Raw genomic sequence first — 26584 nt, 5'->3', positions numbered from 1 at the left:
AAAAACAATCAAGAATGATGCGATCACTCTTTTTCTTTTGTAAGAAAAAGTCAAACCTAATATTTGATATTAGCGCATCCCATAACTTTATTAATTGAATTAATAGGCATCTAATTTGAGAAAAAAACACGTCATGCTCAAAATAAGGAGGATATTTATTAGATTTTTAATTAAGGTAGTTGGATGGTTGAATATTTTTTTTTTTATTTTCTTCAAAAAACTCAATCATCTATCTTTTTATTAGCTGAATTTTAGGTTGCGATACTATTAGTATTTAATTTTTAGTATATTCATAGTTAGTTTTAGGTGTGGTAGAGGTATGTAAAGCAGCTGGGGATTGGAAATTTAAAAAAAATTTGGAAACATGGGCGGAGCTGGTCCCAGTCATCCCAGATTGCTCATGAGACCGGCTACTAAATGCATATTATTTTTCAGTGGTGCGGGTTGAAATTTAGCTGTTGAAAGCTGAACAGCTGATCCCATGCTACAAATAACAAAGATAATTCACGCTATCTGCGCGCCATTTCCTTTCTAATAGTAGTCCACTTCACGCTACTTGACCAGCTTCCCAGAATCCGTCCCCGCGACCCGATAAAACCTCTAGCCCTTCGATCCCTGAAACCCTAATCCCTCTTCTTCTTCCCCCGCTTCCCTACTCTCCTCTCTCTGATGTGGGGAGGAGGAGCTCCTGGATCGATGGAGTCGGCCGCCGTCGTCCCTATGGAGGACACCATCGATGCTCTAATGGACTACCTCGTCGCCCCTCTCCTCCCATTAAGGGTCTCCTCGCAGGAGGCCCTTACCGACGATCAGCAGGAGGCCGTGGCGAGACAGGTAGATCTATCTGGGAACTTCTTGATTGGAAGTTTGGATTCTGAACGTTTGAGGCTTGGTATGAAACTAAAAAGAGGGTGTTTTCTTTCTTAATTATGGGTATATTTTCCATTTCGGGCATGATGAAACTAAAAGAAGGGTCCATTGTGGTACTGGGAGAGCATTAGAGAAGTTGGCTTCCCAAGTTTTTTTCAGTTAATTGGTCTCTTTGGCAGGGTCAAGCAAATTAAGAGGGTTTTCAAGGAATGATAAGAGGGTTGAGGACACCATGCAAATTTTAGTGCAGCATCTGGTTAAGTTACGTGGGAGGGGTTGGATAGATACATCAAGTTTTTATGTGTTACATCAAGTTTTTATGTGTGTTTACTTATTTCAGTTGGTCATTTTGTTTGCTATATGGGATGCTGTTAGGATTTGATGCCTCGAGATTTGGTCCATATTGAGCCCACAGCGAGTTTCGCAATGAAAAATGGAGTCCAACGAGCTCAAGATCACTTCAAACGGAGCTTGGATGGAGGAGATACGTGTGTTTGAAGTCGGCACGGAACTCGAGGTGGCAGAGGATTGCCAGCGGAGTGGTGGCGGTGCGGCGGGGCGCGGCCCAGGCGCGGTCAGCGTGCGGGCTGGGCGTGCGCAGCCCAGCAGGCGAACCCGACCCAGGCCCGGGCGCGTGGGGCGCGGCCCATGCCTACGCGTGGGCCGGCCTAGGCCCACGCACGCCCTGGGAGCCCGTTTTCCCGGTCCATCGTGGACCGAGCAGTGCATCGGGAGGTCTGTGGACCGTGTGGGAGTTTCCCATGCGTTTCGCGCGGTCCACGGCACTATTCCGTGGACCGATCGCGATCGGATGGCTCTGAGAGGCTTGCGGTGTTGATCCAATGGTTCAGGAACTTGTTTGGGCTTGATTAGGAGTTCTAATGCTAATCTAACTGGGTTTAAGGCCTTTAAAAGCCTGTGTCCACGAACAAAGAACTGTGTGGTGGTCTCGTGGCTTGGTGTTGCGCTGATTGAGGAGAGCGCAGGAAAATCGAGAGCCCACGCAAAGAGGGAGAGACCCGTGGCACTGTGAGGAGGAGTAGAGGCTCCTGGACAGGGGACAGCAGTTGCTTCATGGGTTCAGGAGGGTCTTCCTAGAGAGAGCTTTTGTGAGGGAGAACTTCCTGTGAGGGAGAAATTGGGTGTACGAGGGTTGAGGGTGAGATCTCCTCTTATAATATTTTTTCTCATAGTGAAGTTTGCATGCCCCGTGGAGGCGAGTCTTTTTTTGGCTGATCTACGTATTTGATTGTTTTCTGTTTTATTTCTTCTTTCTTCCTGCTGCATCGCGCGGTATTGAAAAGGTCTTGGGAGATGGCGTCCTGGCCAGACATCCACTTAATAGGACGCGTCGTGGTTTCTGCAATTTGAGTCGCAGTAATTAATAAAGGCTTTTATTGTTTTCTATTCAGTTACTGGAGCGCTCGGTATGAGCTTGCAATTAGTTTTTTGAAACATAATATGGGAAAAAATTGTAAAAGGAACTATGAGAGATAAGACAGTGAAAAGGTCTTATATAAACTGCCTTTCACTGTATGCAATGTTAATCTGGGATTGCATTGATAATGTTCACCTTAGCATGCATTAGTCCTGCTATCTTGAAGCAAAGGCTTTTAACAACTAGTAACCTCACTTTCAACAACCAGCAGCTAGTAACCTCACTTTCAATAACCAGAAGTCTCACATATTATTCCTCTTCTCTGGTATTTTGGCTAATTCTAGACTGAAAGATACTAGTCAGTTGAGTAATTTAAATAGGAATTCTAAACAATTTTTTTTGGGTTTAATGTAGGTTGGTTATATTCTGACCAATATATTACCTGGATATTTTTACTCCAAATGTAGGTTGTTTGCCACTAGTTGGTTTTGGGATTGACTGGTAGGTCATTAGCTGCATTCACATGCATCATAAACATGCACATGTATATAAACACACATATATACACATAATACACCCAAACAACTTCTCTATAGATGTGCATATAGGTACATGAATACATCTAAAATGTTTAGAGTTTCATCTGAAAACCATCCATTTCTGCCAAAACTGATTGGTTTTGACTGATAACACATCTGAAACTAACCAACATGCTGGTTTGGTAAATTTCACCCGATTTCAGTTGGTTTGTGCAGTTTTGGCTGAAATGGATTGAAACTTTTGTTTTCTTTCTTATTTGACAGGTCAATATGTTCATTATTTTCTAAAATTCATCCATCCAATCCAGTCATATATTTATCTGCAGAAATCTTGATGTGGTCTAAGTTGTGTCATTTCTATTTAAGCTTTGTTATTATAGCGGGCAACATGCCAACTTGATACATGTCTTTATATTATAAGCAAGATTTGAAAATTTTTTTGCTATTTCAGCTCACACTGGCTTTGTGGAATTTCAATTCAGTAGTTTGGTGTTGTGGAAGTTTACTCCAAGTATGAGAGTTTTGATTAAAAAGATAAAAAATAATTCAAATAAATTGAAAAATAGAAGAAAAATAAAAGAAGTTAAATACACAGAATTTCAGATTATTTTATGTTATATAATTTTTTTTTTGTCTAGTTTTGTTAATTTTGGGCTGAATCTAATATTTTATTGGAGTGAAGTTCAAGTATATTGATATTTCATACTGTCAAATATTTGCCTTTGGAGCTTCAATTGTTCAAAAATTTATCATATTTAGCAAGTTTGAAGGTTTTTAGGGCCCAATGCATTCAAATCTTTCCTTCATTATCGAGTAGCACCTTCAAATATAATGATTTTGGGCATTTCTTTTCATATTTCTTAAATTAAGCTGTAACGTAATCAAATGCTTGTAGTTTTAGAAAGCTATACTTGTTTTACACAAAAAAAGATATTATTCTTGTGACATGTGTTGTATTTAGTTCTTCATAGTAGTCTTTGTAAACTACTGTAGTAAAGGTCCCTTTTGAGTTCTCAGCTCATCAAGGGTTATGCTTATTATCAGTTTGCTCTTTTAACTCAAAAAAGAGAAAGATAAACCGTTGAAGATTGATACTAAGTAGCTTCTATACTTAAGGAAAGAATGACCTCAATATGATAGAGAATAGAATAATAAAAACTAAAGATGGCAGAATAGGGTTACTTTTGGTCTAGATAAAACTACTAAATTGGGTTGAAATTTGATCAATTTCTGTTGAAACTAATTAAAACGGCTAAAATTGACCAAAACCTAGTAGTGGGGGTTAGTTTTGGTTTAATCTTAGCTAAAATGATTTGATTTGGATGAAACTTTGAACTTTGGTGCTGTTTGGGATATCATCAGTGATGTGATCATCGGGGTGATGTGAGCATTGAGGTGATGTGCAAATGCTGGATGATGTGTGATCACTGTGTTTGGTATATCACTAGAATATCACTGAAAATAGAACTTCATCGTGTTTGGTCTATCACCAAATAGTGATAGTGATAATGTATAAAATACCATAAATAGTCTTATACATTAATATGCCAACTTAATTAAACATTCTTCATTTACAACTCACAAAAATATGTAGCATGTGTAATAATAATAATATCTATTATTATTATAGGTATTTATTTTGATTAGGCTATTAAAATGATATTACGATAATATTATATATAATCAGGCTGTCCATTAGGAATGATTTAGCTTATCAAAACAAGATGAGGAAAAGAAAAGCATGAAGGGTTTAGCATGATTCATCTATGTCAATTAATCATACCTATTTATAGAAATAAAATAGATATCCAAGAAATAAATAAAAGACATCCATGCCATTTAACTAAATCTGCAAATAAAAATAAAATAGCTATCTAATAGATAAATAAAAGGTAACTATGCCAATTTACCATACCTGCCAATCAAGATAAAATAGGCATACATACCAATGAAAATAAATAAAAGGCATCTAGTTAGACATAGCATCATAAATTAAAGTTTAGCTAAAAGTAATCCCATGTGATAGACATACTAGTTCCTATAGCATAAAATAACTCATCAAGATATTCTATCCAAGTTTAACGGCATGTATGCCTCAAATACGAAGACATCAACTAAGCATCAGCTAAAAGTTAAATGTTGGCCTATATGACGTAACAAGATGGTCTTGAAGAATTTGCATTATGTAGCACTTTCTTAATGGAGGTGGTAGGCTGTAGAAGTAATTTAACCTACCCTTATCCTTGCAAAGAATCTCTCCTGCAGCTACCATCTCTTCATCATGCAAGCCATCAATTTTCAAGATCTCAAAAGTTAAATCAGTTCTTATATCTTCTCTTTCTCGAATAGCTCCCTTTTTTCATGAAAAGCGGCAATCTTTTTGAAGTCCTCGCTACTTTTCTCATAAGCATTGCCAATCTTTTCCAATTAAGACACCAAATCCTCAAGAGCGGGCTCACTAACTTTCTTTTTTCGACTCTCTTGATCAGCTTTTTTCTTTGCACTTATACCACTTGTGCCTCCTGTAGTAGTAGGTTGGCTAATTGAGGTTGGCAAGTCAATATTTCCTTCATGATTACCGCCCTCAACCTCCATATAATTACCTAATGATGTTGCTCCTGCCATTTCTTCTTCGTCTCTCGTTGAATTGCTACACAATCATCTCCTGCATCTACTGCTGCTTCAGCAATTGCCTGATCCTTACCATACACAATATCTAATTCCCTCAAATAAGGAAATGATCTCCCACGAAGACCTATAGCATTAGGATGGCTCTGCATTCAATATATAAAAAAATATTATGTCAGAAATCACATATAGTGGAAAAGGATTCCTAATAAATCTGATTATATGTAATAAACCATTTCTTCTTATCTTAACCCATAGGTCATACAAGTCCTTATCTACACGAATGCACATGTTTTGTGCATCCCATGCAAAGCTAGAACAATCTGGCCCAATCATTTCCTTAATTGCATGAAATTGCTTTTTAAGATGCTTGTACCGATCTCAATATGTGGATGGGCCTTCAAACCAAAATTAGGCAATCTTTCATCCATCATTTTTGCCAAATGTGAATACCACTCATTCTTAAATTGGCCATCATCGACTTTCCGTCCATCTTAGGCGGCATCAACCATACAATTTACCAAGATATCATCCTCTTTGGAACTCCACACCCCCCTTGAGCTTGCATCTTGACTCTCTTGGTTGGCCTTCTTCTTGTCCCTCCGTCTTACCATGCCTTGATCCTTCTACTTGACTTGACGTCTCCATGCTGCTGTTTATTAACAACTCATTTACAAACTTTAATACCTAAAAATATAGCAAATGAGAATGAAAAATATATTAAATGCATAAAAATAAAGCAAACTAGCTTATAACCCCGTGTGATGCACAGGGTGTGATTTTTTCATATGAAATTAGTCTAAACTTTTAGAAACTTTTATTGTTGATATTTAATAAACATAAGAATAAAATTGGTGGTGCAAAATGATATTCACTATATTAGTGCATTAATCTTAATTATCATTGTTCTAAAATACTCATACCCCCACCAAATTTGATATGTTCAAAATCTTTTCTAGTCCAATATTAACATTTTTTTTTATTCTAATTCCTAAGCTATTGATGTTGGTTTTAAAAGGAAAAAAATCATGATATTTGATGCTAATAACTAGCAGTAAATAATAATGCTTTGCTAAAGGCATATATACATACTCCCTTAACTTTTTTCCATCCAAGAAAATTTCTTTATGCAATTAAATGTTATGTACATGCATTTTAGATATCTATGCATATATGTGGTAGATGGAAAGATTTGGCCCATTTTCCTTGGGAGTGCTAACAATGCCAATATTTGGTTATAGCAAAAGTATTTGTGCTATTTATGATTTTGACATTAATGGAATAGTATTTAAGCTGGCATTACTTTCCTTCCTATTCTATCATATAGAGCTAATAAATGAGGGATGAATCTAGTCACACTACATTAGAAAACCAAAAGAAAAATTACCATGATAATTGTATGAAAAACTACCATGAGAATAAGCACTTATTTTTTTTGAAAACCATAGTCTATACATATGGCAAAAGGATTACATTAATGGAATAGTATTTAAGCTAGCATTACTTTCCTTTCTATTTTATAATCTCATATATAGAGCTAATAAATGAGAGGCTGCAAAGCATCTAGTCATGCTACCTTGGGAAACCAAAAGAAAAACGACCATGATAATTCTATGAAAAACTACCAAGAGAATAAGTGCTTACTTTTTTTGAAAATAATTACATGGTGAAAGTATAGCCTGCATAGATGGCAAAAGGAGAGCTTACCAACACAAGCCTCCATTTTAATATAGATATATTAGATAAGAATGAATAATAACATCTCATAATCATAATTTAATAATAACAATATATTTTTCAAATAATATCCAAGTTGCTGACTCAATACAAGCTAATAAAATATAATAAAACCTAAATAACATTAAGTTCAAAACGTAACCTCTATACATATAGAGCGCTAAGCATTTCTATTATTCCTCCAATTATTAAACATCTCATTTGCTAAATTCTCTTTGAACTAAGACCATGCATTAGTCGTCTCCACATATGTAATGGTTTCACCAAGGTCAGGTTATGCTTCTTGAGTGCCACCCACATCCTCACCTACCTCTGCCTCTATTGGGTCAGTAGACATCTCTTATCAAATGAAGTTATGGAGGAGGGCACAAGCATTGATAATTCTATAGTGGGTTTTCACAGGATAATGAGGTTCAGACCTCAATATTGCCCACCTCAATTTCAACAACTCGAAGCATCTTTCAATGACATTTCTAGCTCGTGAATGTTTCATGTTAAAAAATTTATGAGGAGTATTCAGCTGGCTTTTTTGTCTTCACTCGTTCAAATGATACTTCTCACCTCTATGTGGGGTCAAAAAGCCTTCTACATTTTTGTAACTAGCATTACACAAGTAGTAGTAACCTATAGTTCCATGTATATGTATTAATAATCATGTTAGGCTAAAACAATCTTATTTTGTTATCACAAAAAAATGATATATAGAGACTGTATTTACCTTGAGGACCCACTAATCCATTTGGTTTGGAAATTGCATGTCTTAAGACCTTGGAATCAGTTGCAGAGCCCTCCCACCCGGGTAAGACATACACAAACTTCATATTTCTTGTACATACACCTAGGACATTAGTGGCAATGTCACCCTTGCGAATCTATACCTAATCATGCCAGCAACATCTCCTTTGACCTGGATGTAAGTTCTATCAAGTGTCCAAGGCAATTCTACATAGATAAAATAAAGTCATTTATAATCCTATGATCTTACTATATGAAGTAGAAAATTACATATTGGACAATTGTAATACCTTGAAGCATTTCCATCTGTTATCTGGACAATTTTCAGGCACACGCTTGGGTTTTGCAAATAAGATTGAATGGAGATGCAAAGCAGTATGTAGCATTGCTTGAAATTGTCTACTAATTGTCTCATTTGAATGTGCAAGTTGTCTTTTGACTATCCCGACCCTCTCATCATGTGCAATAACATGTAAGAACATGGCCACTAGCTCTTCAACTTCCATATTTTTTGCGGGTTTGAGTCCACCATGTGTTGTTACTAACATACACAGCTTATGGAAGGACCTCAAATCCATTCGACAATTATCAACACATACCATATCACTCTCAAAAAGCATCTTATGCATGTTCAAGGACCTAATTTGCAATCTAGAGTACATATCCCATGTCAATCTCCTTCTAAATCTTTGATTTAGCACAAAAAATGAAAATCAAAAGCAAGAAAATATACACCTCGTACATAATTTCTAATTGTAAAAGCAAAACCCCAAGTTCTTGTAAATGTTTTAATCGAGGAAATCTTGCCATCACTGCAAGTATTGATTTCATGATATAAAATTTAGAACCAAAAAATAAAATCTAATACATCAAATTTCATAAACTAATGAGAGAGAGAGAGAGAGAGTTTACCTCAATTGATGCCGTTAGAGAAGTTGCTAGTCATGGAAATCATCGGTAAAGATTTTGAAGATGAGGGTGCTATTAAAGATGAAAGGTGAGAGGAAGGAAAATCAGCCTAGTCTTCTTTTATAGGGGTTGTTATTGAAGATGAAGGTCAAAAAAAAAAGAGATGAGGAGGTTTTTTTTTCTCCTCAATTTACTAATCAGGGATATTTTTGTCTCAAAATAACTTCAGCACATCACCAATATCTGATGATGTGCTATCACCTGGGGTATGTGTGTTGATAGCATCACCGCACAATGCAATGATGCTATCACTAAATTTATCACTGGATCCTTTATCACTGGATGGGATTTTGTAATACTGTTGAGAAAAAGAAGGAAAAATGGAGAAAATAATTTCAATTACAGAAGTTGTGTTTCTTTCAATGTATGGGTCAAACTTTAAATACAATAAGCTGCAAAAAAATGATAAGTATGACTATACAAAAGTGGTAAGTGTGGCTATACAAAAATAATAAACAACTATACAATAAAAGGAGAGAAATCAGAGGAAGATATTCAAAGATAGTACTGCTAGTTGTGAGAATTTTCTTGATAGAATTTTTTATTTGCTGAGATCATAGTTGATCCTTGATTGTCGAGATCTTGGTTTGATTCTAGATTGATTCAATTCTTCTTGGCTTGATTCTATGAGATCATTATGATTTTTGGCTTATTCTGATGGATTTGCTTGAGATTCGTGGGATTTTAATAATTTCTGTCAACACTCTCCCTCAAGATGGTATATGTATATCCTTCATACCCATCTTGCATACAAAGGAACGAAATAATCTACTACCAAGTCCTTTTGTAAAAACATCAGCTAACTGATTTTCGAAACTCGCATACACATATCTAAAATCCTAACATTCAACTTTCTTTTGGTGAAATATCGATCAATCTCGATATGTTTTGTACGATCATGTTGAACTGGATTGTGAGCAATGCTAATGGCTGTCTTGTTATCACAATATAATAACAGTGGCTTTTCTTCAAGTAGTCGTAACTCTTGCATTAGCTTTTGGAGCTATAAAAGCTTACAAACATCTTGTGCCATAGCTCTGTACTTTGCTTCTTCAGTTGACCTTGCTACTGCACTCTGTTTCTTGCTCCAAGTAACTGAATTGCCACCAACAAACGAACAATATCTTGTTGTGGACCTTCTATCATAAGAAAATCCCGCCTAATCAGCATCAGTAAAAGCTTCTATTTTTAAGTGGCCATGATTGAAAAAAAGTAAATCTTTTCCGGGATCAGATTTTAAGTATCTCAGAATATGAAAAATCGCATCTAAATGAGTAGTCTGAGGATCATGCATGAATTAAGTCGCCAGGCTTATAGCACAGTTTTGATTAGCTTATGATTAGCCAACAAACTGCTTCTCCAATGCCTCCCAACGTGCAGAATATGGAAATTCCACCAATAAACTATGTCAGGACGTGTATGTGAAAGTTAGATCAGCCTCCCAACCAATCTCTGATACTATCCCACATCTACTGCTTCTCCAATGCCGTTTTTTAGCTTATGATTAGCTTCTATAGGTGAATTAGCAGGTTTGCACCCTAACATGTCAGTTTCTTCAAGTAAATCTAGGACATATTTCCTTTGAGATATAAAGATATCTTTCTTGGACCTTACAATTTCTATTCCAAGAAAATACCGCAAACCACCCAAGTCTTTGATCTCAAATTCCTTAGCCAAATAATGTTTTAAACCGGTCATCTCTCCTTGGTTGTTTCCTATCACAACTATTTCATCAACATACACAATGAGAAATTATAATCTTATCGATATAATGTTTTGTGAACATAGTATGATCTGCATTGCTTTGTTGATAATCAAAAGCTATCATGGCTCTACTGAATTTGTCAATCCATGCTCTAGGTGACTGTTTTAGGCCATATAAAGCTTTCTTCAACCGACAAACTTTTTTTTCAATTTTCTGATCTTCAAAGCCAGGCGGAATCTCCATATAAATCTCTTCTTTCATATCACTATGTAAAAAGGCATTCCTTACATCAAATTGCTGCAACTCCCAATCAAGATTAGCCGCACATAATAAAAGAATACGAATGGAATTCATCTTAGCAACAGGTGCAAAGGTTTCTTGATAATCTATTCCATAGGTCTGAGTGAACCCCTTGGCTACCAATCGAGCTTTGAATCTCTTGATGGATCCATTGGCCTTATGCTTAACAGTGTAAACCTATTTGCATCCTACTGGTTTCTTACCCAAAGGAAGAGTGGTAAGCTCTCAGGTTCCATTTTTGGCTAATACTCTCATTTCCTTTATCATGGCTTCTTTCCACTTAGGGTTATTAAGGACTTCCTTTCAATTCTATGGAACAGAAACTGAAGACAGAGAACACACAAAAGCTCTATAGGAAGAAGACAAGGAATTATAAGAAACAAAGTTAGAGATAGGTTGTTTAGTGCAAGATCTAATTCCTTTTCTAACAGCAATTGGAAGATCAAGACTTGAATCATCAGAGTCGGAAGTAGGAATTAAGATGGAAACGGGAGACTTACCATAAGATTTCATGGAATCTGAGTCCAAAATCAAAGTTTGACTAGGTAGAATGTGTTCAATGGCCATGTCTGCTTTGTTCCCTTGAGCATATCGCAACAAGTCTGGCTTATTCAATTTCATATTACCGTGAGTTGCATTACTTGTTCCTCCATTACCTCCACTTAGGTGCTGTTCATTTTGCTTCACACTGTTTTCATCCTGGCTTATTTGATCCTTATCCTCCCCCTGTCTAATAGGGTAGACTGGAGACATATGTACTGGTAAATCTGGTAACACATAATTTGGAACTACCTCTTCCTTTCCATTCTCCCCCTGAAGAAGTGACACATAATATGGTTCTATTTCTCGAAAAGTGACATCCATACTGGCAAAGACTTTTCTAATGGGAGGATGATAACATTTATAGCCTTTTTTAGTAGCAGAATACCCAATAAATACACATTTAAGTGCCCGACGATCTAATCTGCCAGCATGGTGCTGATGAACAAAACACACACACCCAAAGATCTTTGGAGGAATAAGATATGAAGTGGTGTCTTGAATAATTTCTAGGGGGCTTTTAAAGTTGAGCGTCTTCAGAGGCATTCTATTGATTAGATAAGCCGTTGAAAGAACGGCATCACCCCAATAAGACTTAGGAATATTCATAGTAAACATAAGACAACGGGCAACTTTTAACATATACGTATTCTTTCGTTCAGACACCCTATTCTGAGCAGCTGTATTAATACAATTGGTTTGATGCACAATCCCATGTCCCTCCAAGTAGTTAAAAAAGGCATGTTCCATATATTCTGTGCCATTATTTGTTTGCAAAATCTGTTTGCAAAATTAAGTCGAGCCATAAGGTGTCAGAGAGTTTGGAACTCTTTAGTGGAAAGACCACCAGTGTTAGAGCTTTCATTGGGCCCAATTGTCTCCATTATACCTGACATACGAGTCTGTGATCGAAGATTTCCCATTTTTCGACCACCTCGTCCCCTGATTGGCTGACCATGGAGTTTCCAACAGCTTTCCTTGGTATGTCTAGGTTTTCCGCAATAATCATAGATGAGGTTATCTTTTGTAGTGGATTTCTGATCACTAATCCTCACTGGTTCCACATTGGCAGGTTTAGAGAACGAGTTAGCCACCATGCTCGAACGGTCTATAGGAGCACCATTCAATGTAGCAATCCTCTGGCTCTCCTGCTGCTGCATATAATCATAAGTCTGCCTCAATGAAGGGAAGGGGCCTTACCCAGAACCTAGATCTGAATCTGATCATATTCAGCATTTAGTCCAGCCAGAAAATCATACACATGGTGTTTCTCCATGACTTTCTGATACTTAGCAGCATCCTCAGAGTTAGAGGGTAAGTACTCCTCATAGTAATCAAGTTTCTGCCATAAAGCACTAAGCTCAGAAAAATATTGTGCAATTGACATCTCCCCCTACTTCATTTCATGAACATTTTTTTGCAGTTCATATACCAATGCATCATTCCCTTGATGGGAATATGTTTGAGCAGCAGCATCCCACATTTGTTTAGCTGTGGTGAGAAATACATAGCCACGAGAAATTTGTGGTTGCATAGAATTAATAAGCCAAGACATGATAAGGGAATTTTCATATTCCCATTGGCTTAGGGTTGGATCAGTGGCTGGAGGTTTCTATCTCTTGCCTATGATATAGCCTTGCAACGGTAAGCAAGATTTTGACTAGGCCAGATAATTTGATCCATCTAACTTAATAGGACTAATACTCAGAGAGGGATTATCGCTAAGGATTCCATTGCTCCTATTGGTACTATTGTCAGTAGATTGCTTTCCTTCTGCCATTTTTTTTTTAAAATTGCTTCAAGCCCTAAAAACAAATATCAGCCGGGTCATACACAGTACCCAAATCCCTGCTAAAAAATTTTCAAAGCCAAACGCGAAGCAAGAGTAGCTGATGAGAACAGTGGATCTGACAATAGAATGGCGTCGACAACAAAAATCTCTCAATGACGGCACGCAAGCACGAGATGAAGAGATTGTCGATGCGGTAAACAGATATGTAGATCCGAAATGCAACTTGATGCGATATGGGAGATGAGACTAGACTGGAGTGTTTTTAGAGGTAAGTAGGAGGAACAACTCAAATCCCTAAGGGATCGTGCTTTGATATCATGTTGAGAAAAAGAAGAGAAAATGGAGAAAATAATTTCAATTACAGAAGTTGTGTTTCTTTCAATGTGTGAGTCAAAATTTATATACCATGAGTCATAAAAAATGATAAGTATGATTATACAAAAGTGGTAAGTGTGGCTATACAAAAATAGTAAACAACTACAAAATAAAAGGAGAGAAATCAGAGAAAAATATTCAAAGATAGTACTATTAGTTGTGACAATTTTCTTGATAGATTTTCTTATTTGCCGAGATCATAGTTGACCCTTGATTGTCGAAATCTTGGCTTGATTCTATCATTCTTGGCTTGATTCTATCCTTCTTGGCTTGATTCTATAAGATCATTATGATTTTTGGCTTATTTTGCTTGATATTCGTGGGATTCTAATAATTTCTGTCAACAAATATCATACAAGATGATCACGTTATCTAACTCACATCATTGAGGTGATGTGAAATATTATCTCCTACCAAACCGCATCTTTGGTTATCAACAATTGTAACATGTAGAACTAAGTATGGATGTACATATTCGGGAGCTTTTACTACTTTGGAGAGAATCTCTAGTGCATAAGGGCTATTGCTGTTGCCTCAATATGCACCACTTGTCTTCATCTGTTTATTGAAAATGGGTGATTCATCCCTCTCCTACCTCAAGAATTCTAGCAGCTATGATGCATAAATATAAACATACATATAGATACATGCATGAATACATACCCAGACACATACATACAATACAAGGACAAACATATATATATTATAATGTGTGCATATATTTATGTGCACATATGCGAATGTATATAAGTATATATGTATATAAATGCATTTGAAAAAGGATACTGTCATTAATGGTTCTCATATATTGTTAGCACAAAATTAGTGATTGCCCTTTCATAATGAAAATGCACTACATTGTCTAGAAAAAAAAAAAAAAAGAAATGTTTTAGAGTCTAGATTAAGTGGATAAAAGGGACAATTTCAATGGTTAATGAGGTAAGCTACATCACAAGCCTTATAAATTGAGAACCCAAACTATTGATCTTGATCTACATGAATTAGAACATGTAACCAAAAATTTATTTGATTTAGATTCTTTGAAACAATAAATCAAATCAAAATATGGTATCACATTGTTTAAATTATGCATTTTTTTATTCACTTGATGCATAGATATGAGGCCTCCAAAGCACTTCATTTCTTGTTTCTAGGAAATTTATATTAAATCATCATCAATGGGGTGGATTTTGTGAACAAAAAACATATGCAGCTACATGCAAGAATCGCTGTGCCACCCTGAACTTCTCGATGCCTCGGTACCTAGGGCGGACCGGCATGGTTTCACCTCTCTGTTCAAGATATCGGTGAGGGTTGGGGGAGGGAGAATGGGAGAGAGGAAAAGAGAGAAAGAGAGGAGGGAGGGAGAGGGAGAGAAAGGAAGAAGAGAGAGGAAGAGGAAGGCGGATGGTCAGAGGACGGCTAGGGAGCGTGCAGAGGTGTGAAGGAGCCCTTCCTCCACAAACAGGGGAACTGGAGGATGCAGCCCTTCCTTTGCCCCTCGTGGCCCTACTCAGCCCTCTGCAGCCCTCTTTTAGGCTCCCCTAACCATCTACCTCCATCCCTTCCTTTCCTTCCCTTCCCTCCCTGCGTTTTTCTCTCTCCCATTCTCTTTCTCCCCTATCCTCTCTGCTGTGTAGGTGCAGGCCTGGCACAAAATGGCATGAGGGTGTACCAAACAATGCCATCAGGCAACTGATATGGGCTTGGGTATTGGCACAACAATCCTTAGCTACTTGTATAAGTACCCATGCAATTGTGCTTAAACATTAGTAGTTAATAGTCCTTTTAATTCATAAAATTGTTTAAATATTGAAAAATTGAAAATAATCAATTCACTGTTTTGGCTACCATACATGACTAGGCTAAGCACTACATTAACAACTTGCAGGTATGTGCTTAATATATGATGTGAAAATTTATTTTACTATGATCTATTGGTTCAAGCGCTTATTAATGATCAAAGCGGTTCAAAAATATTTTTGAAGGCCTTTGAAATTTGATGTTTGATCTATTTAAGACACACTAGGTTCAGCTAACTCATAGTTGGAAAGATACAAATTTGGCCTTGACTCAGACTCATTATTACTACCATATTAGAAACTCAACAAAAGCAACATTCTCATTTGAATACAAAAAAAGGATGTAGAAGAAAGGCTTCTTGTTGCTAACAATGCAAATATCACAATTGTTTTCTCTGCTTGAAATTCGTTGGAAGCACACCAACCATGGTTTGCTGTGTTGGGTGTACCATACCATATAAGTACCGAACCGAGATTCAATATGAGAGGTGCACCTGGTCTTAGTATGCTCCAGTTCATACTGGGCATACTGGCACTGTACAGCATGGTACCAGTAGGGGGTGTGATACCAATATTGCAAACCTTGACACCAACAAGTTTACTCCTAATTTATTATGTCTTTGCACAAATCATCTTTTGTATGCCACTTTCGCAACACAGAGCATGTTTGATGGGTAAGGATTCTGGGAATGGAAACACTTTTCCCAATGACTTATCTAGTTCCCACTATTTGGTAGTTTCAATGTAGTGAAAATTAAGCTTTTTGAGTGACATCAGATTCCTGTAAAAAAGTGAAAAATTATGTCCACATGAGGGTTGGTTATCATCATGCAGCCAAACATAGGGAATACAAAAACAGATATTTTTTTTTACTTTTTTTTCAAAACTCAAGCCTGATACCACCCATGTCCATTCATGTTGTTCGTGCCCCTTCTCACATCTCCCCCTTCTACTCTCTCTTCTTCTTTCTACCCTTGATGTCAAATGATGCTAATGACAAAGCTGCTATCAATGAAATCTAAGCATCTCTCTCTTGCCCTCCCCCCCCTCCTCCCCTTCCTACACACACTAGACAGAAAAAAAAACAGCGATGCTAGGGGGGTTTGTGCTTCTTGTCTTGGAATCTCTATAAGATGTCCTGGACTCTACTCCCATCATTATCATGTTATGCAATCTTTGTTTTGTCAGGTTTTGCTCCATGGAGGAGGCCTGCTTCGTTTTCTTCTATCATCCAATTGGGGAAAAGCCTAAATGGGGTTTCATTGTCCTCTTTCTCAAAAATATCAAATTTTCTTTTTCTTAGGATTGACATATGTAAATATTACATTATGTAGAGTTTTCTCTTATGAGCGTCGGATCTGGATTTTTGTTTCAATTATGCTTCTTATACTTTTACTTTTGGCTTTGCTTTCTTTTTCCTTTGTTTTTGTTCTGTTTCTACGCCTTACTTACATAAAAGTATTCTGTTTCAATTCGACTTCTAATATCAGAATATGGGAGCAAATGGCAAGGTACTATTCTATCTCAAAGATTTCCAGGGGAAGTGGAAATTGGCTATGAGGTCAATGCAGCTATATGCTTGGCATGTTTAACATTCCACCACAGAGCAAAAAATGATTATAAGATTCTTGGATGAAATGTAACCTTATATCTTGATTTGATCAACACAAACAATGATAAACAACTAGATATTTAAATGTCTTTAAGTCCTTTATTTTTTCAAAATTCCTCTAGGTTCTACCATCTTCAAGGTCATGGAACATCATTTTTCAATCCAAAATTGGTAAAATGGCAAAACTCTATTCCTGAAATATCATCCTAATGCCTTTGATAAAGATGTTGTAAAAAGCTTCAGTGTTCATTTAAATTCTTATCATGTTTCCAGTATATATTCATTTGGCATGTTCCAAAGCTTGTTTATATGACAAATGGTCATTGCAATAAAAAGAGCAGCAAAATATCTAAAGTTTGATGATAAGTAATGCCATCAGCCAAAAGTTTAATGGGAGGTGCAAAACTTCAAAGACAGGCGAATTGAGGGGTACATATGCGAATATTGAGGACTGATATACACGAATTGAGGGGTACATATGCAAATATTGACTGATATACAATAAGGCATATCTGCAAGGGTATATATGTAATAGAGTAACCAGATTTTGTAGATTTGTTATACTCAATAGATCATGGTGACTAGGCCAAATCTTCAAAGATTGTGGTGCAAGACAGCTACCTCTTAGAGAACCACGTAATGGGAAGAAAAAGTATGAAATGACATAACTTGTAGGAAGCCCACAAATGAAACATATTTTCCCATTCACCTCGCCCCCATTCCCCACCTTCCCTCTTTGTCCTTTCCCAACATATCACGACTCATGATGTGCTTATGTAGGGAAACCTAAAAGTGAAATAAACCAATCCTCTCCTTATATAAGTTCATGTATTCATAATATCTATTTTTTAAGAAAAGCTTAATCAGGAATAAGTGCCAGTAGAACATAGGAAAAGTTAGGTTTTTGGCTTTGTCCCACAGGACACAACATGCCATGGTTTGTGTATCTAGTGATATGGACTAGTTTGCTTGGTAGGTTGCACATCTTGCCCCCATATGGGGACGAAAAAAACCTTTTGTCCTGTGTCTCACCCAAAAAGGAAAGAAATAAAAAAGAAAATGGGAAAAATCATGAACCTTTAACGAATGAAGAAGGAAAGAGGGGGGTGGGGGACCTAATGCAAAGAAATAAGAGAAAAGAGGAAAGAAGAACGAGTGATGGCTTAGAGGTGTACCTTCCTAGTCATATGGTATTGATCTTGCATGTTGCTACTATGGCTGGTTTCTCCTATTTTGCTCAAATATCAAGTTTGCTCCCTCCCCACATACCATTTAAATGTGTAGCTTATATATAGAATAAAGCTAATATGTGGGTACACGCACAATAGGCCAAAAAAGGTTGGTCCTGATTGGATTACCAAGGGCCTAGCATGGATGATCCATGTTGTTGGAAGTTATCTATTATCTTGAAATTGTTTACTGTTAAAAGATTACGTGATTTGGAAATCCTCTCATATACATCCTTCATGCATCTACTAGTCAAAAGTGGACGATTTAAGTAACGCGATTAATGATATTTTCTGACCATTGGATGCATAGGCTAGAGTCTTCAGATCACATGATTTTTGGATAGTAAGTAGTTTAGAGATAGTAGGTCACATTCAATGGCTTGGATCAGTGCTCGGTCATCTGGTCTGGATTGCACTTGTTAGAGCTGTTGTGTAGGCATCCACATCTTATCTCTACTCTCTCTCTCTCTCTCTCTATGTATGTATATATGGTATTATAGCTGTGTGCTTGTATCCAATAGCTGACACCTAGACACTTCACACCCACGTCCCTTGCCCAAGAAAAACTGCACCAAATGTATTATATTGGGGATAAAGATTTTTCTATTTAATAAAGATCAGAGATCTATGTGCTGCTGCATGCTTGTGGCAGGTGAGCAAGTTTGACTATGTAAAGTCTTTACATGGTTGAAACCTATGGGTCAATATTATATATCAGATTTTGTTTAATTTATATTACAACTTCTTAGAATTATGTGTTATCAATTATTTGCAAGGTTAATTATGAATGATAAATCACAGAATGCAAAGAACACAATGTTTAGTGTTGCACTTTTGGTTTTGTAATCTCATCATGGGCCTAAACATTCCTAGAGCTTTGTACATGACATGCTAGATTTTTGATATGCTACATTTTATGGACACAACGATGTCTTGGACATCTGGAATTAATCTTATTATAATGATAGGAGCTGCACTTTTTTGGTTTTGATATCTGGATTCCTCTTATTTTTGAATAACTCCTGAACATGTTTACTTATTCCTCCATATCTTGGAATTTTGTGATGGTTGTTTAATTTGTTATTCTGTGTTGGGGTCGTGCAGATTCATGCAGTTGTGCTGCTCTATAATTATTACCACCGGAAGCAGTTCCCGCAACTTGAGTTTCTTGCTTTTGAAACTTTCTGCAAAGCTGCTTCTGTAGCTAAACCTAGTTTGTTGACATACTTGAAATATATGCATAAATATGATGATGGATCAGGAAATCTGAACAAACAGCTCTCAATCACGGAAAAAAAGATCATGGATGCCTGTAACATTTCTAAGGCATTAGATGCATCAAACAATGCTCCAAACATAGAGGGTTGGCCAACTTTTAAAGTTGCTGTGTTTTTAATCGATCACACCAAAGAAAAATGTTTGCTTCAGTTTGGATGCATAACACAGGGGGTCTGGTCATTGTTGGAACAAGAACTTGAAGAGCCTATGGACAATCAGGTAGCTGGCACCCAAATAAACAATAATGTATCAAAAAACAAAGAGATTGCAATTAGGTGTTCACATGGGTCTTATGAAAATGATAATGTGCTTCAGCAACTTGCATTTTCTATCGTGGAGAAAAAAGCAGGTGACCTTAGTTTCTGCCGCCGCCTCTGCCTCCTTTGTCCCTTGTGTTGTGTTTACTTGTGCCTAAGCATTAAAATTCCTATCTAGCAACTATATTTGTATAAAATCTGTTTTCCTCTTATTTTGTACTCTTACTGCTTAGCTTGAGAAGTTCATGACTCATTAACTTAATAACCACTAGAATATGGATATCAGAAAAGAGTGGGTTTTCTTCCTATCAGCTAAAGAAAAGGGAAGGAAAAAAGGCCTGAGTGCTCTTGTAGATCATGCTTCCAATGAAGTTGTTTTCGCCATGGTTTCAATGACTGTATAATTTGGAGGGATTTATTGTCAGATTCCAATTTATGTGAAGTTTTCTTGCTCCTCCTAGTTTTCTTCTTTCCCTTTTCAGGCTCCTTAACAATAATTTTTGTTTATGGATTATACAGATGGAATATCATGCCCTCCTGCATTAAATAGTTTTGGGTTTTAACTATTCCATAAAAATGCAGCTGAGTGAGATAAATGTTACTATAGTTGAATAACTGCAGCCAGGTCTCTTATGGTAGTGTGAGTAATAAACTTGGCTTTATTTTCTTTAAATGTTGTGGTAGATCTGTTAAGTAATGGGATTGTTGTGTTATATGCCATAATGGGATCATCATACCTTTTAAGTCCAGGAATGTATGAGAATAGAAGGAAAAACTGCCTTAACTATAATAGATGAGATTAAGTGATAAAGTCAACAAACTGCATCTGTTTTCATTGACTTCTGAAACATCCTTTTTAAGGATTGACCCTCATTCCTTTCTTCTCTTTTATATTACTGACATACCTTAATTAAGTTAATAACACTATAAGGATTTGCTTATTCGAAGCACCTCTTTCGTATATGCTACATTATTTACCAGATTACACCACCACGTTTCACCCTTGCTTGGTCATGCTTAAGATGGCTTTACAGTCTCGTAATATTATTTTTATTTTTAGGTCCTTTCAGAATTTATGAATTAAATTGTATGGAATTTGCTTTTACTGTCATTATGCTCCATGCTTAACAGCTTTGCCAGAACCTGTTAGATCATGTTAAAGAACATACATTTACATGCTATAAGTTTCTATAGAGATGTCTTTTCAAGTCAATGGCAAACTGTCCTGATAATGGGAATCATGATACACTTAAGATTATTGCCCATGTGACTCTTTTTGATATGTAAGCTATTTTCAGGGCCAGTATATTTTACTTTGCTTATTATGGATTTGCTGCATTAGAGATTCAGCCCCTCACATATAGCAATAAGCTTTAGTTTTGTTCTATTCTTGTTTCTTCATTGTAATCTGAAAGAAAGAGTATTGATCCATTATGGAACAGGTATTAATCGTGCAAATATTTGTATTCTGGAACACCATTTGGTGTATTCATTAAGTCAGGAGAAGACGACTACTAGGTTATATATAATGAAGTATACAGAAACAGTAAGTGAAGGACTCAGGGAACTTTATATCAAAGATGTTATTAGCAGGTTTGTCATCCTGGTGACTAAAGACTATTTTGGCTGTTTATTGTTTCACCAACTGGAGGACTTTTGTGTTTGACATATGTTACCATAAAATTGAGTCTCTTGAGACAAGCATTTTGCATGTACGCAATGAGTGCAATAGACCTGGAATTCATATATGTTATTAGAGTAATTGTTACTGTGCACAATCATCTGAGTTTGACTTGCTAGTAAGCTCCTTTTTTTTTTCCTCAATTTTCAGCTTGAAAGGCCCTTTGGTCAGGAGGGCTTTAACTCCTGAAGTAAGACCTGTTGTTGAGCATTATAATCTATTGCCATATGTTGACATTTTATCTGATTGGCTAAACAGGTAACTAATTATTTCTAATTTCAATGCTAACATTTGGAATCTAGGCCATTAACAAACATGGAAGTCCCATCTTGCATCCACTTTTGTCCGACATGATCTCTTGCAATTCTCAGGGCAACACTTCATGATGGTTCGGAGCATTTGCCAAGGCTGCAGGCAGATGTGAATGAGAAATTCTCATTGTTGTCAGACAGAGTACCCACTGCTGAAGATCCTAAAACCAATAATAAATCTGATTGGGGTGAGAAAACAGTGGACAAGATAAGCAACACTGAAAATGGAACTATAATGAAGAATGAAAGTAGAACATCTTCTGAGTTTGGGTCATCAAAATCTGCTTGTAGACCTAAAGCCAATGCTTGCATTTTGTCTGTGGAAGCAGATAAATTGTCCACCATAGAAGATCAGGTGGCAAGTGATAAATCTTCTCCGAATGGACAAACTGTGGATATGTTGAGTAACAAGAACAGGATAAAAGAGGCAGTTACAAACAACATAGCAATTGATGGATCAAATATGAGTGGGTCAGCCACAGTTGTGTATAGACCTCATAACAAGGCGGGTAATTCACCTTTGAATCAGTATCAGCAACCATCGGTTAACGAGGATACCAAGAGGGAAAACAACATTTCATGTACTTCTACCAATAAGTGGAAAAAGAATAATATTCAGGGTACTGCAGATGTCACTCTGCAGGGCTGTAATGACAAGGTAAGCTATATAGTCTATCCTGTCAACCTTTCTTCATTTTATAAAACTGCACATTTTCGTAGTCATGTCTTTTTAGGTGTTGCACTATTATGACAACCCATATGTACATCCAACTTCCCGTTTATTAAGTGCTTGTCCTGGATTTGTGGGTAGGATTTCTGTGATTTCTCAATTTCAGCCAGTGCATTTATTAGAACCCATGATCCAAACTGATGGGTTAAAGCTTATCATACTAGGCAAACATATTATACCAAGTGTGCGACCAGATACTTCCATGGCATAGTATTGCTTTCAACAACCCATGGATAATATTCATGAGTTGACTAATCTTTGTCGTTCCTTCTAGAACTGGAACTTATGCCTATGGACTGCTTTTTATTTTATTTGCCTCCTTCTACATCAAAATAATTTTTTTTAAAAAAAAAAACTTTCTTAATGTTTTTAACTCTGACAGGTGAGTATTGCAGATTCAGTTAAGCCATGCACAACAAAAGGCATGGATGGAGAACAGCAAGGCAAAACAGAGATGGGTGATGCCGTTGAAGGTAGAATACCTACATTTGATCTTCCACTTGTTCCTTTGCAATTGAATATGGAAGATCAAGATGCATTTCAACTTGTAATGGCATCAAAGAAAGGTGATCTGCTACGGGCTTCCTTACAAGCTCTTCAGAAAAGACGTGATGATTTAGTATGGACCTTTTGTTTGATATCTAATCAGAATTTTTTCCTCCATTCTGTTGGAACTTGATTGACAGAATGCATTTAAAGGTCAGTTGCAATGATCATTTTTCTATTTTGTAGTGTCAGCAACAACGCATTCTTGAAGATGAAATTGCTCGATGCGAAATGAACATCCAAACAATTTTAAGCGGTATAGTCTGTTTCTATGTCAACCATTTATGTAGTTGTGTTCACCATTTTTATCTGGAAAGGTGCATGTGAACATCCTTTTTTCAGCCATCACACATTGAAATGCTTGGTTGCTTTTATGTCTAAGTACAAAGATGTTCTTCCTTTCATCAGATAACAGTCTTCTTACTGTATTCAGTGAGTCCTTAATAAACTATAATAACTTGATTTATTTCATATCAATGCAGCGACTTGTTTTAGTATATTTGAATAATCTTCAATTATCATATTGTTAAAAACATTAAAGTGGCAAAATTAAACTAGTAAAAAGCAGCAGTTAGCTGTAGCATAACACTAATGTGGTTGTGTTGCAGAAGGGGAAGAGAACTCAGAGCCAAAAGTTGAATCCATAATAGAAGCATGCAATGTTTTATGCTCAAGCCAAACGCATGTGGATAGATCTCTGTGTTCTGGAGAAGGGGGCCGAACTCAGAAAATCAAAAGGAAGAGATTGGCGGAGGCAGTTCTCAAGTTAAGGAGTTCGTGCCAGGCAAGACATATGATGCTTGGATGGTGTCCAATATCCTTTTTAATTTGTGTTCAAGGAACTTTATCTACCTTTTCTGCCTTCAATTTTTAATTCAAACTAGATATTCTAATTTTTGCTTTTCCAGCTCAAGATATGCCAAGGAAGTAATTTTGAAAATCTGGAGAACCGTTTAATATGCAGCAAACAGGAATTCTTTTGTTTATCCACTTTCCATTTTTTTCAAGTGTTTGTCAATACTGAGTTGTCTATGTTAAAAAGAGAACAGAATTAGGAATTCCACATCACATGCCAAGATCTTAGGTTAGTTCTTATTTTTATGTTTATTTCCAAATAGAACCAGATACAAGTTTTTGTGCAGTCAAGAGAACTAGATAACTGTGAATAACTAAATGCCATGGATTTAACGAGCAGTCCATGCTGGCTGTTATGTACAATGCTGGGCCAGTATGAGCATCTGGCACATCTTTACCGCTTGATGCAAAGCCAAAAGGGGTTCAGTCAATCTGAACTATACTGGCTGGAGGCACTTAACTGCTTTCTAATGCTTGCTCAAATTCCTTTCCAGTATCATAAATCTTTTTTAAGCTAATGTAATCTCTTCTATTTTGCAGGAATTGGATGATATATGCTGCGCGAACAGCTGGATATTACCAAGATATAGTGTGCTTCCATCCATTTCAGATGGTAGGATCAATTTTCTTATTATTATTTTTTAAGATTATCTGCATCTAAGAGTTAATGTCCCTTTTAGGGTATCAGCACCTGTCTCTTAAAGGAGTCAAAGTGCTACCATATTAAATTATCTCAAGAGATTCATTTGATGGATTAGCATGTCTATTTTGGACAAGTTGTTATCGAATAATTATCTTACTATTTTTTATCTTCTAGAATTGGTTATGATTTTCTGAGGACAATGGAAAAACAAGTGCTGCTTGCAGTTCTCTCATTTGTATTGGGCAGAGGATATCATTGCAAAACTCCCAAGGTTTCAATACACTGATATGTGCAAGTTATGGACACCCTCCACAACCATTATCTATTATTATAATGAAATAACATCCATTATTTTTTCTGTTTAGCTCTGGACATTTTTCTTGAGATAAAATAATGGTTGCTATACTGGTCTCTTTAGTTGTCATAACAGGAAATATTGGACAAATGGGTAAAAGAATACCATTATTTGATGTCATAAAATATTATTGTCTGAACTAAGATGGATATTCCAACTGAAAAATATTATTTGAATCGGATGAACACCTCCAATAATGTTATAGTGGCAATTATGGGATTGTGATGTCCCTTTTTTCAAGAGGGGGAGGGAGACCCACCTGTTCTACAGATTCCCTGGCCCAAATACCTGAGAATGCACCACCAAAGATTTGAAATCAGAACCTTTCGTTGCCAAGCAAACAGGTTACCATTGAGAGATGCCCCAATTCGCATGATGGCCCTTATTTAGTCTATGGATTAGTGTCTTGCTATTTGGAACTTATTAAATGATTTCTTTGTCAACTCACTTTCTCCTTAAGTTTATTTAACCTCAATGAACTTATTGGTAATCCCTTTTGCAGGAAGGTTCCAGGCAAGTGTTACAGTTAAAGGGATGGACTTTGAGTGCACAGTCGGTGGTGATTTGAAGAGCAGTCCTCGTGAAGCACGGGAGTCTGCAGCAACTCACATGTTGAGCAAACTTTGCAGCATGGCCGGCCAAACACAGTAATTAGTCGGCCAAATAGTTCCCATACTGGCTCAATCTCTAGTCATAAACCTCCACTATCTCAAAGGAGCTACACAAAGTGTTTTATTTTCTTTTTGAGTATTCTGGGTATAATTCATGCCGATTGTGAGTGCTAAATGCTGAATCATACCAACAGAGCATGATGCCAAACTCAAGAACATCTTGTGTCTTGTACCACAGAAACCAATAAGGATGCTAAATTTTGATTATAGATCAGCCAGAAAGCTTAACATAACCATCCAACATCAGTAAACATCTAGCATGTGACATTTCATGTTCAATCTGTTGTAAGCCTGACAGATCCATGCGATGGTGTATGCCATGGCCTTGGTTGAACATACTCAACATGATTGACACTATAGTGGAGGAACAAAATCCACCATCTTGGGTAGTTTTATGTTTGAGTTGTGAATTGAGCATGTGGTCTCAAGTGGAATAAGTTGGCTGACAAAGCAATTGCAGTACAAAATCGTGGTGGTTTTGCTGAGTAAAAGAATTGTCAATTTTGAGCCATGATTGGTATTTGTGAGCACTGATAGAATTTTTGTTCCACATAATCAGTACCCATTCAGAGTTAGCATGATTAAACTAGAAATTTATGAGCATACTTTTAATGTTTGCATTAATTGTGATGATCCTGATTCCCAAAAATATTGATTTATGGCAAGCAGAGGTTTGATAGTACTGCCACTACCAAACACTATGAGATACATGTGCCTTTTTTTAGAGTATGTGCGCTTGAAAAAAAAAGAGCTCCCTGCTACTACCCATCTCTTATCTTTCAGCATAAATCCATGAACAAATCATCAATCTTTTCTGAGGTCATTTGGGTACCAGTAAGTGAGCCCTATTATGAAATTAGGGGGTAATAAAATTTATCTGGATGACAAGTTACCAAACTAGCAATGCATGATGTTCAAGTGGCCCTCAATCGATATAGAGAAATTACTCTGCTTTTTGCTTTTTGACAGAACCAGACATGCGCTATGTCCACCAGATTACCCAGAGTTCTTTAAGCTAATGCATAGTCCCTGGGCATCATAACTAT

General features: G+C 36.7%; 1 protein-coding gene across 3 annotated transcripts; it reads left to right on the top strand.

Moving 5' to 3' along the window:
* The first annotated feature begins 532 nt into the window (after positions 1-532).
* LOC105038115 (uncharacterized) lies at positions 533-25771 on the top strand. Of its 3 annotated transcripts, XM_073255787.1 has the most exons (11): positions 696-834; positions 1246-2247; positions 19316-19838; positions 21189-21339; positions 21578-21685; positions 21799-22396; positions 22851-23087; positions 23201-23270; positions 23623-23798; positions 24410-24482; positions 25370-25771. In XM_073255787.1, the coding sequence occupies exons 3-11, from the start codon at positions 19448-19450 to the stop codon at positions 25516-25518; spliced, it is 1953 nt and encodes a 650-aa protein (XP_073111888.1). In that variant the 5' UTR covers positions 696-834; positions 1246-2247; positions 19316-19447; the 3' UTR covers positions 25519-25771. The 3 variants fall into 3 exon arrangements, with proteins under 3 accessions (XP_029118326.1, XP_010912110.1, XP_073111888.1); XM_029262493.2 differs by lacking the exon at positions 1246-2247 and having other exon boundaries at positions 533-834; positions 22864-22941; XM_010913808.4 differs by lacking the exon at positions 1246-2247 and having other exon boundaries at positions 536-834.
* The last annotated feature ends 813 nt before the right edge of the window (positions 25772-26584 follow it).

The sequence above is a fragment of the Elaeis guineensis genome, chromosome 1 (genome assembly GCF_000442705.2).
Source record: "Elaeis guineensis isolate ETL-2024a chromosome 1, EG11, whole genome shotgun sequence".
Lineage (NCBI taxonomy): Eukaryota > Viridiplantae > Streptophyta > Magnoliopsida > Arecales > Arecaceae > Elaeis > Elaeis guineensis.
Note: the sequence above shows the minus strand (reverse complement) of the source record. Positions and strands in the feature narration are given on the sequence as shown.